The sequence below is a fragment of the Macrotis lagotis genome, chromosome 3 (assembly GCF_037893015.1).
Source record: "Macrotis lagotis isolate mMagLag1 chromosome 3, bilby.v1.9.chrom.fasta, whole genome shotgun sequence".
Lineage (NCBI taxonomy): Eukaryota > Metazoa > Chordata > Mammalia > Peramelemorphia > Peramelidae > Macrotis > Macrotis lagotis.
Window position 1 is genome coordinate 121,111,895 of NC_133660.1, and position 15,072 is coordinate 121,126,966.

At 34.0% G+C, this 15,072-nt stretch overlaps 1 protein-coding gene across 8 annotated transcripts in view; it reads left to right on the forward strand.

Moving 5' to 3' along the window:
* Positions 1-15,072, forward strand: part of PRMT9 (protein arginine methyltransferase 9) — a 49,453-nt gene that overhangs the window by 17,391 nt on the left and 16,990 nt on the right. For 3 of the 8 annotated variants that reach the window (XM_074229166.1, XM_074229167.1, XM_074229172.1), the window contains 3 exons: positions 3,002-3,194; positions 4,333-4,516; positions 8,496-9,204. In XM_074229166.1, coding sequence (XP_074085267.1) covers positions 3,002-3,194; positions 4,333-4,516; positions 8,496-9,204 — 1,086 coding nt within the window. The other 5 variants (XR_012476990.1, XM_074229169.1, XM_074229168.1 and 2 more) reach the window with 5 other exon arrangements.

A 15,072-nucleotide genomic window follows, 5' to 3' on the forward strand; every position in this document is an offset into this window, starting at 1 on the left:
CTCAGACTCTGAGGGAAATGACTTACCCAAGGCCATTCTCATGGTAAATATCAGAGCTAGGATTTGAATTTAAGACTTTTAACTCAAGATCCAGTGTTCTCATTGGGGTCTGTGATTCTCATGCTTTTTCATGATTGGTCTCTATTGCAACTTTCTCATTCTCTAAATGTTTATGAAAATGAACTGTGTGTACATCCAGAATGTCCTTTAATGAACAAATGTAAAGGAAGATTATTATAAATGCTATCTTTTTATAGTCACAAAACTGAATTATGTAGGGAATATAAAAATAATATTTTTTGTTGTTTATTACTCTTTCAAAGATTTTTGACTTCATAAAATTAAGACTTAAAAAAATCTCTCCTCAAAGATCTGTCTCACATAAACATTAAAGTAATTTAAGACTGACAAATGTAAGGGGTGGCTAGGTGGTGCAGTGGAGAGAGCACCAGCCCTGGAGTCAGGAGTACCTGAGTTCAAATCTGGCTTCAGGCACTTCATAATTACCTAGCTGTGTGGTCTTGGGCAAGCCAAGACCATTTGCATTGCTTTGCAAAAACTTAAAAAAAAAAGATTGACAAATGCAACTACAGATATAACAAGGCATCCAGTAGGAATACTTAACACATTCACATACATATGCATATACATTTACTAATATTGAAAATTCCCTGTTCATATTTCAAATAAAAGAATGATTTCAAGAATGAGGTTCTCTTAGTTCTTGTTCATTGTATTATATACATATATTAAGTCTTGGGGCTATTATCAGGTTTCCATAGTAATTTAAAAGAGATGGCTCAACTATTCACTCTGGAAAAAAAAAAGAAGAAAAAACTTTTCCCCAGAAGTGGGACATTGGATGTTAAGAGGAACTGAAGCTGTTCAAATCTTAGCTTTAACTGCTTACTACCTGTATTACCTTGGATGGGTCCTATTTAAAAAAAAAAATTATATTTTTTCCAATTAAATATAAAGACAGGTTTTAATATTCACTTTTTGTAAAATTTTGAGTTCCATGTTTTTTTACCTCCTCTTCCCTCCCTCCTTCCCATGACAATGAGTAATCTGATATAGATTATACATGTATAATCATATTTAACGTATTTCTATAATCAGATGAGAAAGAAAAAAATATGAAACAAAGTTTAAAAAGTGAAAATAGTATGCTTTGATCTGCATTCAAATGCCATAGTTTTTTCCTCTGGATGAGGATGGCATTTTCCATCACAATTTTTCAGAATTATCTTTGATCATTGACTACTTAGAGGAGTTACATCTGTTATAGTTGGATCATCACACAGTGTTGCTACTGTTGTATACAATATTCCCCTGGTTCTGCTTATTTCTCTCAGCATCACATCATCTAGATCTTTCCAGGTTTTTTGAAAATCCATCTACTTAGGATTTCTTATAGAACAATAGTATTCTATCCTATTCATATACCTTAATTTGTTCAGTCTTTTCCCAATTTATGGAAATCCCCTTAGTTTCCAATTTGGTCAGAATTAAGCAAGAGGAAGAAATAAGGCTGCATTGCATTAAGGAAATTTTACAGTGCTTTCAATGATCTAGAGTCTAGGGCTGTCCAACCTTACTTTTGGAAGTTTTTATTGAAACAAGGTGCAATATATTTTGATTTGCCATTTTTAGTGAGAGCTCTGTGGTAGCTTGGTTTCATTTTCTAAAGCATTTCGTAAACCCACGGTGGGGGGGGGGGTGGATCCTCTGGCTGTATTTTGGATAGTCCTGATCTACTCTATATGTTCATGATGTCCCATTTTTAAAAACCAGTATTCCTTTATTGTGCTTTTTGCTGCCTAATGGACCATCCTTATTTTTGTAAGAATCCAAATTAAAATGAACACCAAGGGCAATGAAAAGACTCATGTATGTTGCCACCAGTTACTAATCATCAAGAGATTACATAAAATTAATTATAAATGACAAGTTTGACTGGAAAACTTGTAGTAAGGATGAGAAAAGACAAACTTCATGAATGTAGTAGAACAATTTATGGTCTATATTTGGGCTTATGTATTATATTACAGTCAAATTCCATTGAAAAGTATTATAAAATCTTTTGACCAATGGTATATTTATAATGTTATTTATAATGGTAAAGTCATTTTGCTTAATGTTATATTTTTGTGACACCAATTAATGGTGTCAGATAGGATTTGCCTTTGGTAGTTTTATATTTGCCTAGTTGTGCCTTGTTAATAAAATCCAGAAATCAGTCATCTTTCTTTACTGCTGACCAGCAAAGAATTAATTCTTGTCCTAAATTTAATACTATACCTTAATATTATAATATTCAGGCTAGCACTTAAAACATAATTTCATTTACTTCTATTTTTTTACCCTTCTTTGGTAAATGCAGAAGTGATTTCTTTGATATACCTTGCCATTTATAGATTTTTAAACTTTAATTCTTGTGAACATAATTTCTCAAAAGTAGAGGTTTTTTTTTATCTTTGTGAGATCCTCTAATTCTTACAAAAGTTCAAGATAAAAATCTGTTAAAAATGCAAGAGTTTGGGGGAAAAGGAGCTGAGGGCTGCTCAATTCTGAAATACTCAGAAATTTGTTACTGAGACCATTGTTACTGAAGATAAATTTCCCCAGATTTACACGTTGCATGGTATCCTTAGATTAAAAGGGTTGTAGGTTTTTAGGTGACTTGACACTCTCGTCAACATTTCTGAGAGAATAACGAAGTAACCCAAGAGTCAAGTTACCACCTTTGTAAAGAGGAGGAGGTATCTTGACTCTCTGGAACTCCAAGTTGATCCACTATTAGAGTTTCTTCAGGAGGCTAACCCAAATATCAAGGAATCTACTTTTAAAAAGTTTTTTAATTTATTTCATCATCTGATGTTACCAAGGAGCATTGGGAATGGTGTTCAACAGTTATTTCCTAAAAGTCTTGGTGTTGGATTTGCCCTGATGTATTATAAAAATACAAATGTTATCTTTTGTTTTTCCTCCTCCTTACTAGGCTGAGTATTCAGGATGTTGCTGGTATTCATTTACCAGCATCTGTGAAATTTCAGAGTCCAGCATATTCTTCTGTAGATTCTGAAGAAACAATTGAACCTTATACAACTGAAAAAATGAGTCGAGTTCCTGGGGGCTATTTACCTCTAACAGGGTCTTTTGAAACTATGACAGTAGATTTCAACAATCTTCAGGTAAAAACTCCTTGGTTTACAATCACTAACAATTTTGTGTTATCATCTAAAGTTCTAGAAGCTATCAAATAATAAATATATAGGTGGTAGCTGGGTTGTGCAGTGGTTAGAGCACTGGTTCTGGAGTCAGGAGGACCTGAGTTCAAATCCGACCTCAGACACTTAATAAATTACCTAGTTGTGTTGCTGTCACTTAACCCCATTACCTTGCAAAAACCAAACCAAATCAAAACAAAAATAAATATATATAGTGTGGTCTTTTAAAATTTGATCCATTTAAGATAATTTTGTGATTAAATAGTACCAGATTTGTATCATATTTGATCCTGATTCAGGGGTAGAGATGAAAAAAATATGTTCTTGTTATTATATCAATTTTTCTCATTTCCTATTTCCTCTTACTGTAACGTGTGTGTGTGTGTGTGTAAATAACTCCATAACTAAGGATCAGTATATAACCATACATACAAACATATATATATATTCATATATATACTCACACACATTCACATATATATTTATTTGCTCACTATTGATTTATAGTCTATATATATTATTGTATTTTATATAAATCAAGCATTATTTTAATGATTTATTTGAATGTTAACTCACTGTAGGCTGAAAATAGTATATATAAAAGAATTTTAAGACTAAGAACCTGAGTCTCTTGATTCCTAATCCAGTACTTTCTTTTGCTTTATGCTGTGTTTTGGTGAAGCATCATAATGTAGTAGATAAAAATACTGATCTTAATTAGGGAGCCTTGTTTTCACATTCTGAGACATTAGTAGCTATATGACTATGTGCTTGTCTTAAGCTTTGTATATATTAGGCAACTCTATACTAGGTCACAAATGGGTTGTAATGGGTACTGGGGGAAAAAATGTTCTATCATGGGAGTTTTCCATGCTGACAGAATCCTAGAACCAGGTTATCTTTGCATTTACTGAATTAAGCCACTTTTTAATTTGGAGAATTAATGCTTCATCAAGACATGCCTTTGCTGAGAAATGGGGGTGAAGATAACACATTCTAATAAACTTGGGTGGACTTAGTTATATACAGTGTGCATATATGTATACTCCCATAAATTTATGGGAATATTAAATCTGATAGCTTTTTTATTCCTCTTAATTAGGAACTAAAGAGTCTTGCAACTAAAAAGCCTCATCAGATAAGTGTTCCTGTCATTCAGGAAGGAGTGCTGGATGCCATTATAGTCTGGTTTGTGCTTCAGCTTGATGATGAACATAGCTTATCAACAAGTCCTCATGAAGAGACATGTTGGGAACAAGCTGTCTACCCTGTGCAGAACCTTCCAAGTATGTGTTTGATTTATTTTATGACTATTTAGCTTTAGTCCTGATCATTTAGTGATGGTGGAAAGGAAACAAGGAGGGGGAAGAAGAGAGAAGTCATAGTTTAATGTAACCTCACTCAGGAGAGGGGAGCTTGTTTTAACTTTCAGGGGTTTATACAATTTTATTTTCACCTGTACTCTAAAAGTAAAATTGAGACACTGACTCTAAATGAACTATGACCTTTACATTTGAGGAACAGCTTTTATTTTGAGGACAGACAGCATAGATTAGCAAATAAGTTATTGGCTGCAAGGACAGGAAGACCTGGGTTCAAATTTTGTCTGAAACCTACTGACCTTGTAACTCTAGGCAAATCACTCAGCCTCTCACTGTCTTCAGGCAGCTTTTTTCAAAACAGTCTCATAATAGTTACTAATCATTAGTAGAGGGAATTTCCATCTAGGTGTCCTATATTCCAATGAAATCACAATTTTAGAACAAACTTTGTGTCCATACATGTGTGGGTGCACACATATACATACTCGCATACGTACATTGGGGTGAGGATATGTGTAACTTGTTTAAAGGAATGTAATCAAATGGAGGTTTTTGAGAAACAATGTTATGTGCTGAATTTAGAATGAGAAGACCTGGATTCAGGTCATACCTCTGTTACTTGATGTGACCTTGGGCATGTCACTTCCCAACTTGGCCTGAGTGTCCTCACCTCTGAGACAAGAGGTTGTGTTTTAGGAGAAATTAATGTCCCCATAAAGACTGAGAGCTCTTGAAGTGAAAAACTCACGGTAGCCCTGGAGTCAGGAAAGCCCAGGATTTTTATTTCACAAGCCTGCAAAGTTCACAGATTAAAACTTTTTTTTTTTTTTCTGGAGAGACTACAAGCAGCTTGAGGATAGGGTGAATAACAAAGGTCTAGGGGAGGTACTAAAGGAAAGAATGAAAGGAAAACAGCCATAAGATCTGGTTGGGCTGAGCTCAAGTGAGTCCTGTGTTGCCTCAAGGAGAGAGAAAGGAAGGACGGCTTGGACTCTAGCGTGTCCTGCTCCACAGAGTAGAGGCCATAGTTCTTCAGTGGCCTAGGCAGGGAGTACAAGGGTCTAGCTTGGAGAGAGAAAGTGGCATCCTGCACAGAAAGGAAAGAAAGAAAGGGCCTTCACTTTCAGGAGTCCTCACTTAAATACAATTCCATAATGGGTCGGACAAGGGTGACGCTTGTATTGTCATAGCCAAAGAATTCAAGGGTGACGCTTGGTGTCAGGATCCAGGTATTCTCCAACATGGGATGCCACAGGACAGCCCTCCAAGGAGTGGCTAAGACTAGTATTTCCTGTTCCAAAGGGTTTGACCTTTAAGTCCAACATAAGTCATTTCCTGTGTCCTGCATCAGTTGGATTGCTTGAATTCAGCCCAAATTGTTGATCCTGTGATCATAATCTTAGGATCCCAATATGCTCTGTGATAGTTATGAAACCACCATGCTAATTCACTCCATTACACTGGTGCTTTTTCTATATGCTGGTCACTTGAATTCTGATTTAGAAGGATTGGGAAAGCCTAGTTTCTATTTTCATTATCAATTGTGGGAAAGAATTCACTGATCTAGTATACTGTCAGCAACTGTATGGAAATCAAGGACAAGTTCACTGAACCTATAACTTACCTCCTATCAGTTCATTTCATACCATTTGGTATCTGAAATATTTTACCTCATAGAACTCTTAGTGACACCTGTTTTCCTGAAATGATTTGCTGATTGTTGACTCACTCAGAATTGGGAGCTCTGACCCTCAGTGCATTAAGATCCTTAAAGAACAGTCTGTGCTTTCTTGAGAAGGAATGTGGCACAGAAGACAGAGAATCATCCTCAAAGACAGGAATATCTATATTAAGAGGTTTTTAAAAAAAATTCACCTGATGCGTATGAATTGTATTTTAGTCTTTTATTTTGACATTTTGCTTCCTACATATGCTTCTTTGTATCAATGATGGTGGAGTTCTGTCTTCTCTGTTGTTTTATTGGGTTCTTTATAGTCTATTTACCTGTAAATTTATGAGTTTTAGACTTTTCTTCCACTTCTTTCTTTAATATTGCTTTAAAAATGCTTTTCATTCAGTACTTTGTTCTTGCTGGTAGTTTTGCATAAATTCCTTTGATGCTACTCTTTTCCTATAGCCCCCCTTTTTTTTTCACTTCTCCAGTTTACCTACCTTTTCTCTAGGTTCCCCCCCTTTTTAATTTGGGGTTGGGGGGCAAATAAGGGAGATCTGCACATGATTTTAAGCAGAAGAGATTGTCAATGGGAATGATTGAGGGATGATGCTAGAGTAGAAGGAGGTATGGTCAGGTACAAAAGTGGAAGAGGGCTTTGGTGAGATGTCCTCTTCCTCTCTCACCCCACCCCACATACATTTTGTGACTGGAGAAGAATAAAGAAAAAAGTTTTTTAAAAAATAATAGGCAAAAACATAGAAAGGTGTAGAAAAGTGGAGAAAGACAAATAAAGGCTATTGGACATAGCTAAAGACCTTGATCATAGTAAAAGATAAATTGATAAATGATATAGGCTCCTTTTTCTATTTTCCTAATCTTTTCAGTCTTAGGGAAAAGACATTTTAAGACTCAGTAAGAAATCTTTTAATGGTTGCTTTTATTTTCTTTACCTGAAATCTTTTGTATTTCCCAAATATATTCATATTTATTGAGGTTGTATCCTAGTCTAAAGGACTTGGATCCTCTTGGACTTATTTGTGGAAAAATCTCTTGTATTTTCTTATTTTGTTTTATGTATTGTCATAGCCAAAGAATTCAAGCAGAGATGAACCTTTTTTGTATCTTGATTTGTGTGTTCCCAGGACAAGAGTTTAGGACCTAAGATGTAAAGTGAATGGCTTACTTTAATTTCATCTCCTATTCCCCTAAGATAACTAAAGTCTTTTAAAAAAAAAAAAAGGAAAAAGGCAGTATTCTAAATAATTGGTATTTCTCTGTTTCTTGACAAAAGACAGAATTCTAAAATCTGATAGAGAAAAATACACATGTTGGCTTCCTTTTAGTTCTTAAATGTTTCCCCAATGAAAAGATGATCCCCTTAAACTTCGGTAATAATATTTCTGCGAGTTGCAAACTTTTTTGGGAATTCAGTTTCTATATCAATTTATTTCATTTGTACTAACATTGTCCTTTTTTCTTATAAATTGTTAATTATTATGTTCCGTTGTTTACACAGTAAACATATTTAAGAATAAAATAATCTTTTTGAATTAATATACTGTCTAGTCTATAAATAAGGTATTACAATAAATTACATTTTAAAAAATGACATATACATATATAATCTTCATCAAATTACTCATTGTCAGGAGAGGGAGGAGGGAATGGAGGAAGAGAAAAAAATATGGAACTTAAAATCTTACCAAAAAATTAATGTTGAAAAGTATCTTTGCAATATAGCTGTTAAATAAACAAATGAATAAATAAGTACAAGTGTGTGTATACACACACACACACACACACACACACACACACTCATATCCTTTGTAGACATCTAATATTTATCCATTTATCTATTGTACCCTCCCAATGCAATGTAAGCTCTTTGAGGTCAGTGCCTTGTACTTATTAGATCTTAATATTTATTAAATTGCAGATTCATTTCAGATTTTTACCTTCTCCAAGAAACATTTCCAGACACTTAACTTCTTCTATTCTTATTGTTTAACTCTTTTCTATTTTCATCTTTCATCATTAAAATCTCATGTGATTAATGCTTTACAATTTATAAAGCACATTTCCCAGGTAAATTACAAGTACCTTCAAGAAAAATGTATATTTTATTCTGTTTTAAAGTAATATAATACTGCCTGATAGCTTTTAATTTTTTCCCAAAATCTATTCAACCCAACATACTTTTTTATTTAAATTAATTATTACACTTATCTCTTGAATTTCCCCTTCCCCCAATTCCCAATCCTATTGAAGATTATTTTGTGAAGCCTGGAGACCATGTGATGATGGAAGTTTCCTGCCAAGACTGTTACCTGAGAATCCAGAATATTCAGATTTTAAATGCTGATCATGGAATGGATGTTGAAAGAGGTTCCAACAAAGATGAGGAAGAGTCTCTTGTTTTAGGCAGTGAGGCTGAACTCTGTAGTGCCCTGGCTAGTCTTCAGACCAGTAAACCTGATGAAATCAGGCAGACATGCACATTGGAATCCACAGAAATAGCTTTGCTTAACAACGTTCCATATCATGAAGGATTTAAAGCTGCCATGAGCAAAGTGCTGACATCATTGACCCCAAATAAACAGTTGCAGATCATGGATGTTGAAGGTCTTGGTGGTGAAATGAACTCTGAAAATTCCCCACATATCACCTCTGACCCTTTCTATGTGTTAGATGTGTCTGAGGGCTTTTCCATTCTGCCCATAATTGCTGGGACACTGGGGCTGGTAAAACCATACAGTTCTGTGGAGAAAGAACAACACCGACTCATTCTTGACCTCATTTCTGAAGCTAATCACTTTCCTAGAGATACTCTCGAGTTTTGGTTGAGACATGTGGAAGATGACTGTGCAGTTTTACAGAGACCAAAATCAGACAAACTCTGGAGTATTATCATCTTGGATGTCATTGAGACGTCGGGCCTCATCCAACAGGAGATGATGGAAAAAGCAGCAATATCCAGGTAACCTACAACATTTTCTTGAGAAAGTACTTTTGTCTGCTCATTTGATCCTTAATAATTAACACAGTACATATATTTGTTGACCATGAAAATAAGTTTTAGTGTTTGTGTGCATGGAAAATAACAGACTCTAATTCATGTTCTTCTCTTTGACAGGGTTCTTATCTTTCTTTCCCTAAGATAATACCTTTTGTTAACCAGGAATGCTGTTTTGAAGGAAACTCCATTTTGGTATATGGGGAAGTCCATAGAAGAGTTGGAATGTAGGTTCAGAGTGTGTAGAGATGATTTAATTTTCCTCTATACTTTGGATGTGCAAAATCACTTAAAGCTCTATTTAAGGAGTAAAAATCCTTCTTTGCTAGACTCCAGTACAAGATCTTAAGGTCTCATCTGTTCTGACCTTGATCTGTCTTATGAGGGGATTGGGGATGGTCATTTAATGAAAACTTGACTTTTCTTTCTGGCCTTCAAAATAGAAAGTTGAGTATAGTATTCCTTTAGGTCTTAACAATTGTTTTAGTTGGCTTTGAAAGAACTGGAATACTCAATTTTGGATTCTTTTGGACAAGATATGGAAGGGAAAAATGTTAAAAATTTAAGAATTTTACAGTCAATTGGGGCTATTTTACAGGAAATGTAGAGTTGTGAAAAAATGACCTTGATTAGTAAAAGACAAATGAATTGAAGGAAGAAAATCATGGTGAAAGTGTCAGAAACCCCCCCCAAAAAACATTGTAACCTTCATTGTAGTTGCCTTAACAAGCTATAAGCTTACTTCTGTGATGCTCTTATTGATCAGAGACATAATGGAACTCCCCTTTTGTACTTGCCTTGAGAAGATTGCAACATAGTCTTTAGTTTTTGCAATGCAATTGGGTTAAGTGACTTGCTGAATGTCATACAGCTAGGTAATTATTAAGTGTCTGAGGTTGCATTTGAACTCAGATCCTTCTGACTCCAGGGTCTGTGCTCTATCCACTACAGCATAGTCTTGTAATGAATATTGGTGGTGGCAAATTTCATGAGTTTGATTTTTGGAAGTAGCCAAAAGTCATTCATATAGAAGACCAATGAAAATAGTCAAACTAGGTAGTTTGGTTGTACCACTTATCTCTTAGTGGATTGAAGGAGCTTAATAAGTTCTGAATATATGAGACTGATTTTTTTTGGTGCCCCATAAATGCAGCATTGAAGGTAGCTCCCAAAATGTTTCTGAACAATAATTTTATTATTTTTATTAGTCTTCAAGTTGACAACTTTGCTAGCATAATACTTATTGGAATATATAAATTCCATTATATTTATTAGTCTGTATCTTCTTGCATTAAGTATAAGTTATGATAAGAAGTTTTTGAAAGGAATTGCTACAGGTTAGATATTTGGGTGGTGGGATGGAGATAGAGGGAGGATTATGAGGCAGGCAGGTTGTCCTTTGTAGGTGAATGATCATATTAAAAGGAAGTATAGTTTGGATAGTTAGCTACAGTAGATAAAATACAATTCAATGACTTTATCTGCTAATTGCAATTGTTATTTTTTAACCACGTACATTTTTCAATGTAGGGTGTTAGGGAATAAATATTTGCTTCTGGGCCTCAGAGGTATGGGGGGACTATTAAAGAGAAAAAAAGTTTAATCTACCAGATGTTAGTAAAGTTAATGTTTTCCTTAATTAAGGACCAAAGTTTGAGGATTCTTCTCTGAACTGTTATGGTATAGGGTGTGTAGTTCTCCTTTTCATTTGCCATATTTTAACTTTCAGTTACCTGTCTTATTTCCCAAAACTGTTCCTCAAGGGTAGTCCTCAAAATGCCTCACAGTTTTATACCCCTTAGGTGCTCACTAAATGCTTGTCAGATTGAATGAGTATTCATAGATGTTGTTTGAAAATTGTGCCTTAATAAAAAGAATTGTAATGAAACAAGTAAATTGTAATTGTAAAATTGTGAAATTACCATAAACAGTAATTGTCATGAAACAAGATATTTCATTCATTTACTAGATTCAGGATTCCATTGATGTGGGTATTTTTTCTAGTAATACAGACAGATCACAGCACATCCCTGCTTTTCATTCTATATGATTCTTGTTCTCCTATAAATCCTACGAAGATGTACCCCAAATGGTGGAAGCCTACCTCCAAGTCTTCTCACGTTTTCTGGGTAAAAGTACAGCACTTGGCTGCCTGTCTCTTACCTCTTGCTCTTTTTGTACAACTGGCCCTCTTTTCATCTTCTGATCAGACCTTTTCTAGGGGATACTTTTAACCCTATTTAACATGCATATTTACATATTTATATCATCTTTGTTGATATGATTCAGTATATGTTCCTTCACCACTTTTGGGGTCATCCACAGTTTCAGTTCTTGATCTTGTGAAATTGCATGATTTATCGCTGTGAAGCATCACTGAAAGAATAACAGTGCTAAAAAGGGAACAGCACGGGAATGTTGAGAATGCTTTGCAATTTTGAAAGTTCAACACAGCCTGCTCTCTTTTACCTGTTCAGTTATGGGCTTAGCTAATTGTCAGTGTCTGTACAAGATATATAATTATCACATTGGCTGTCTAAATGGGTTGTAGTCTTAACTGCTTATCTTAGTATGAATAATATATATATATATATTCTTTATCCATTTTTATTTTTTTTTATGGATCATTAGATCAATCTCTTTTGAAAGGTTGTGGATCTCATTGAGAAGGTTCTGTAGTATTCTGTCTTGGAGCGATCCACATGGCAAACAGAAGCATCTGGAGGACTAACTACCTCTGTGGAACCCATCTTCCACTTGGACTCTGCATAGGGTATTATTCTCCATTATTGTGAAAATATCTTTTGGCAAGTTTACATCTTCCTGTTTGATGCCTTGCTTGATATTGAAGATCAGGGTATAGTTGAATAAAGTTATTTCTCTGGATGTATCAGCAATCTTGTATGATCTTAAGCTACACCTGGGAGATATTTGCTGGAGAACATTTAAGAGTTGACTTAGTAAAAATGTTTTTTCATAATCAACCAACAATAAACACAGTGAGATTTTGCATTATTAGATTTGTAAACCTACAGTCTGTTGTAGAAAATTGTGAAAGGCCTTTTATTCTCATCTCATATGTTCATCTAGAATACCCTTGATATGGGTATATATCATTCTCATAAAGATTTTATAGAGATCAGAGATTGGCATATGGGAGAAACTAGATAAAAGGGAATGAATGTATGAGGAACAAGGTAGTTCAGAGCCAACCATCCTCAGGGGTATATTTCATATCCATTGTCCACTGCATTCTTTTCTGAGTGTCCTGATCACTTGCTAAGGCCTGTCATTCCCCCCCCCCCATGCCTCCTTATTTTCCCATGGATTTTGTTTGTGCAGTGTGCATGAAAGCTTTTCTTACTTAAGATTCTCTGTTGCTATACTTTAAGTCTTCCAAAAAAAAAAGGAAAGGGGAAGAATGACATAAATTTAGGGAGAAGAGATGGTATAAATCCAATCTCCCTCTATTTCCAAAAAAGAGTTTCGCCATTTTAGAACTTTTGCCTTTTTTGGCTAGTCTTTGGAATTAGAACATATTTTCACCATCAAAGGCACAGATGGCTCTGAAGTAACATTTGGCCTTGCAAAGGATTCCTTTGAGAAGTCTGGCAACAGCAGTGGTATGAACAGCAACAAAACACTCTTAATGCCAGCAAATCTAAACAGATATGAAAGGGTTTTTTTAAATTTTATCTTCCGAACACAGCTGAAGAATATTATTTTGCTTAATAGAATACTGAGACCATGAATGATTTCTGGGATATTTTAGCTTGAAAATAACATGGAATACACAAGATTTTCCATCCACTATCTAATCATATTTACTAGTTCTTCTATTTTTTTGTCTCAGTGCCTAGAGATTTTTAATGACAATTCAGTTTTTGATAACCTGTTCACCCAGTTGTTTGTGGAGTAACTGATTTACAATTCTCTTTCTTGTTACTGCAAATTTTAGTGGGTCACTCACCGTTTTGTACTTGCTTTTTTAACCTAGTTAATGTTTCCCTTATATTCATGGAATGGCACCCTCTTGTGGCAACCATAAATTATATCTTTGAATGTAGATAAAAATAGCAAACAGAGGATAGTCTATTTCTGAGATATCTGTACTTTTAAGAAAATTAGATTAATTTTTTTCTTTTAAAATGAATATTTTTTTCACAGATAATTTTATCTGTTCTGATGCATTTAATGAAATTTTATAATGTTGTATTATACATTGTGAACTCTAAAATTAAGAACCTTAAAACATAGGATTAAAATAATATAATAACAGCAACAACAAAAATAGATTAGACATTAAGTTTTATTCTCAGAGATTTACCATTACTGTTAGGTGGAGGCCATTCTAGCAATGACCACACCAAGCTGAGGGAGATCAGAAAATTTATACAACAACAAGGGGAGGGGAACAGAATCTACATAAGGAGAGTAGGAAAAAACCTTCAGCTTGACTGGAGACCATTCTGTTATTTGATACCAAAGAGAATCATCCTTCTACAATTCTATTTTGCCAGAGAGAAGTAGCATTTTTTTGAGTTTAAGTAACTGGAAGGCAGGGCAAGTACTCTGTTCAAATTATAAAGGAGGAAGCAATTCTTTTCTAGACTAAGGAGGGTAGGACTAATCTTCCTTTCAAACTCTTAAGAACACATTTCATTCCTCACAATAGCTAAGATACATGGACCTTTGACTAGGAATAGTTAATAAAAACTTATAATTATCCTTTAACAATAAATGAATTTGACCATGCCAGTTATTTATGAGGGTATTAAAATTACATCTTAAATGCTACATATTTAGAGATTCAAAGCTTTTGTCAACTTAGTTCAGAAAAATACTCAGATGAAAGACGTTTTTTGCTTCTGCTTATTTAGTGGGTAAGACGGTAAAATGCTCAGTTTTGTAAATTAATCATTGAAAATTAGCATCTATATTTGCATGAAAATGCCTGTTTAGGGAAATACAACATTTAATTTAATAAAATTAATAAATTTTTTCTAATTAATCAAGAATTAAAATATTTTTTAATGTGAAACTGCTCAAAAGCAAATTTCTAGACCCTTGGGTCAGTTTTCTTGAGGTGTTTTATTTACTCTTCCAATTCGGCATTTTTAGAATCTGGGAATTTTATGAAAAGTACATCTTTAATATTAGCAGTGTCCACACATTTTGAAAGAGATCTTTCATAATAAGATGTTAAGTTGGCTTTGAGAACAACTTTTGCAATAATATCCAAAAGGTAAAAAGCTTCAAAGTCACCTGGAATTAGACATTTAGTTGAAAAACAGTGTAATTATTAGCAACAAAATTCCTTAGTAGAGTAGTAACACCCTGTTTGTCAATTTATGTGTGTCTGTGTGCGTGTGTGTGTGTGTGTGTGTGTGTGTGTGTGTTTATTTATTTCAAATTTACCTAAATATTTTCTTATATCTGATGATTGGTTGGCAAATTTTGATTTGACTTCTGGTTAGAATTGGCAGATTTTGATTTTACTTTGGTTAGAACTTCCCCAGACTAGCTGTTTGAGGAATCATTGCCTAGATAAATATATCTATTAACTGGGATGTGACTTTATATATGTGTGTGTGTGTGTGTATATATATATATATATATATATATATATATATATATATATATATATATGTAAAAACTTGAGAATACTAATGAAAATGAGAACTTATCCAGCCTTTTTTTATATATATATGTATATATATATATATATATATATATATACACACACACACACACATATATATATCTATATGTAAGACTGATTGGGGCAAGGGAAAAGATTTTATTTTTTATCATTTTAACTTTTTTGTAATT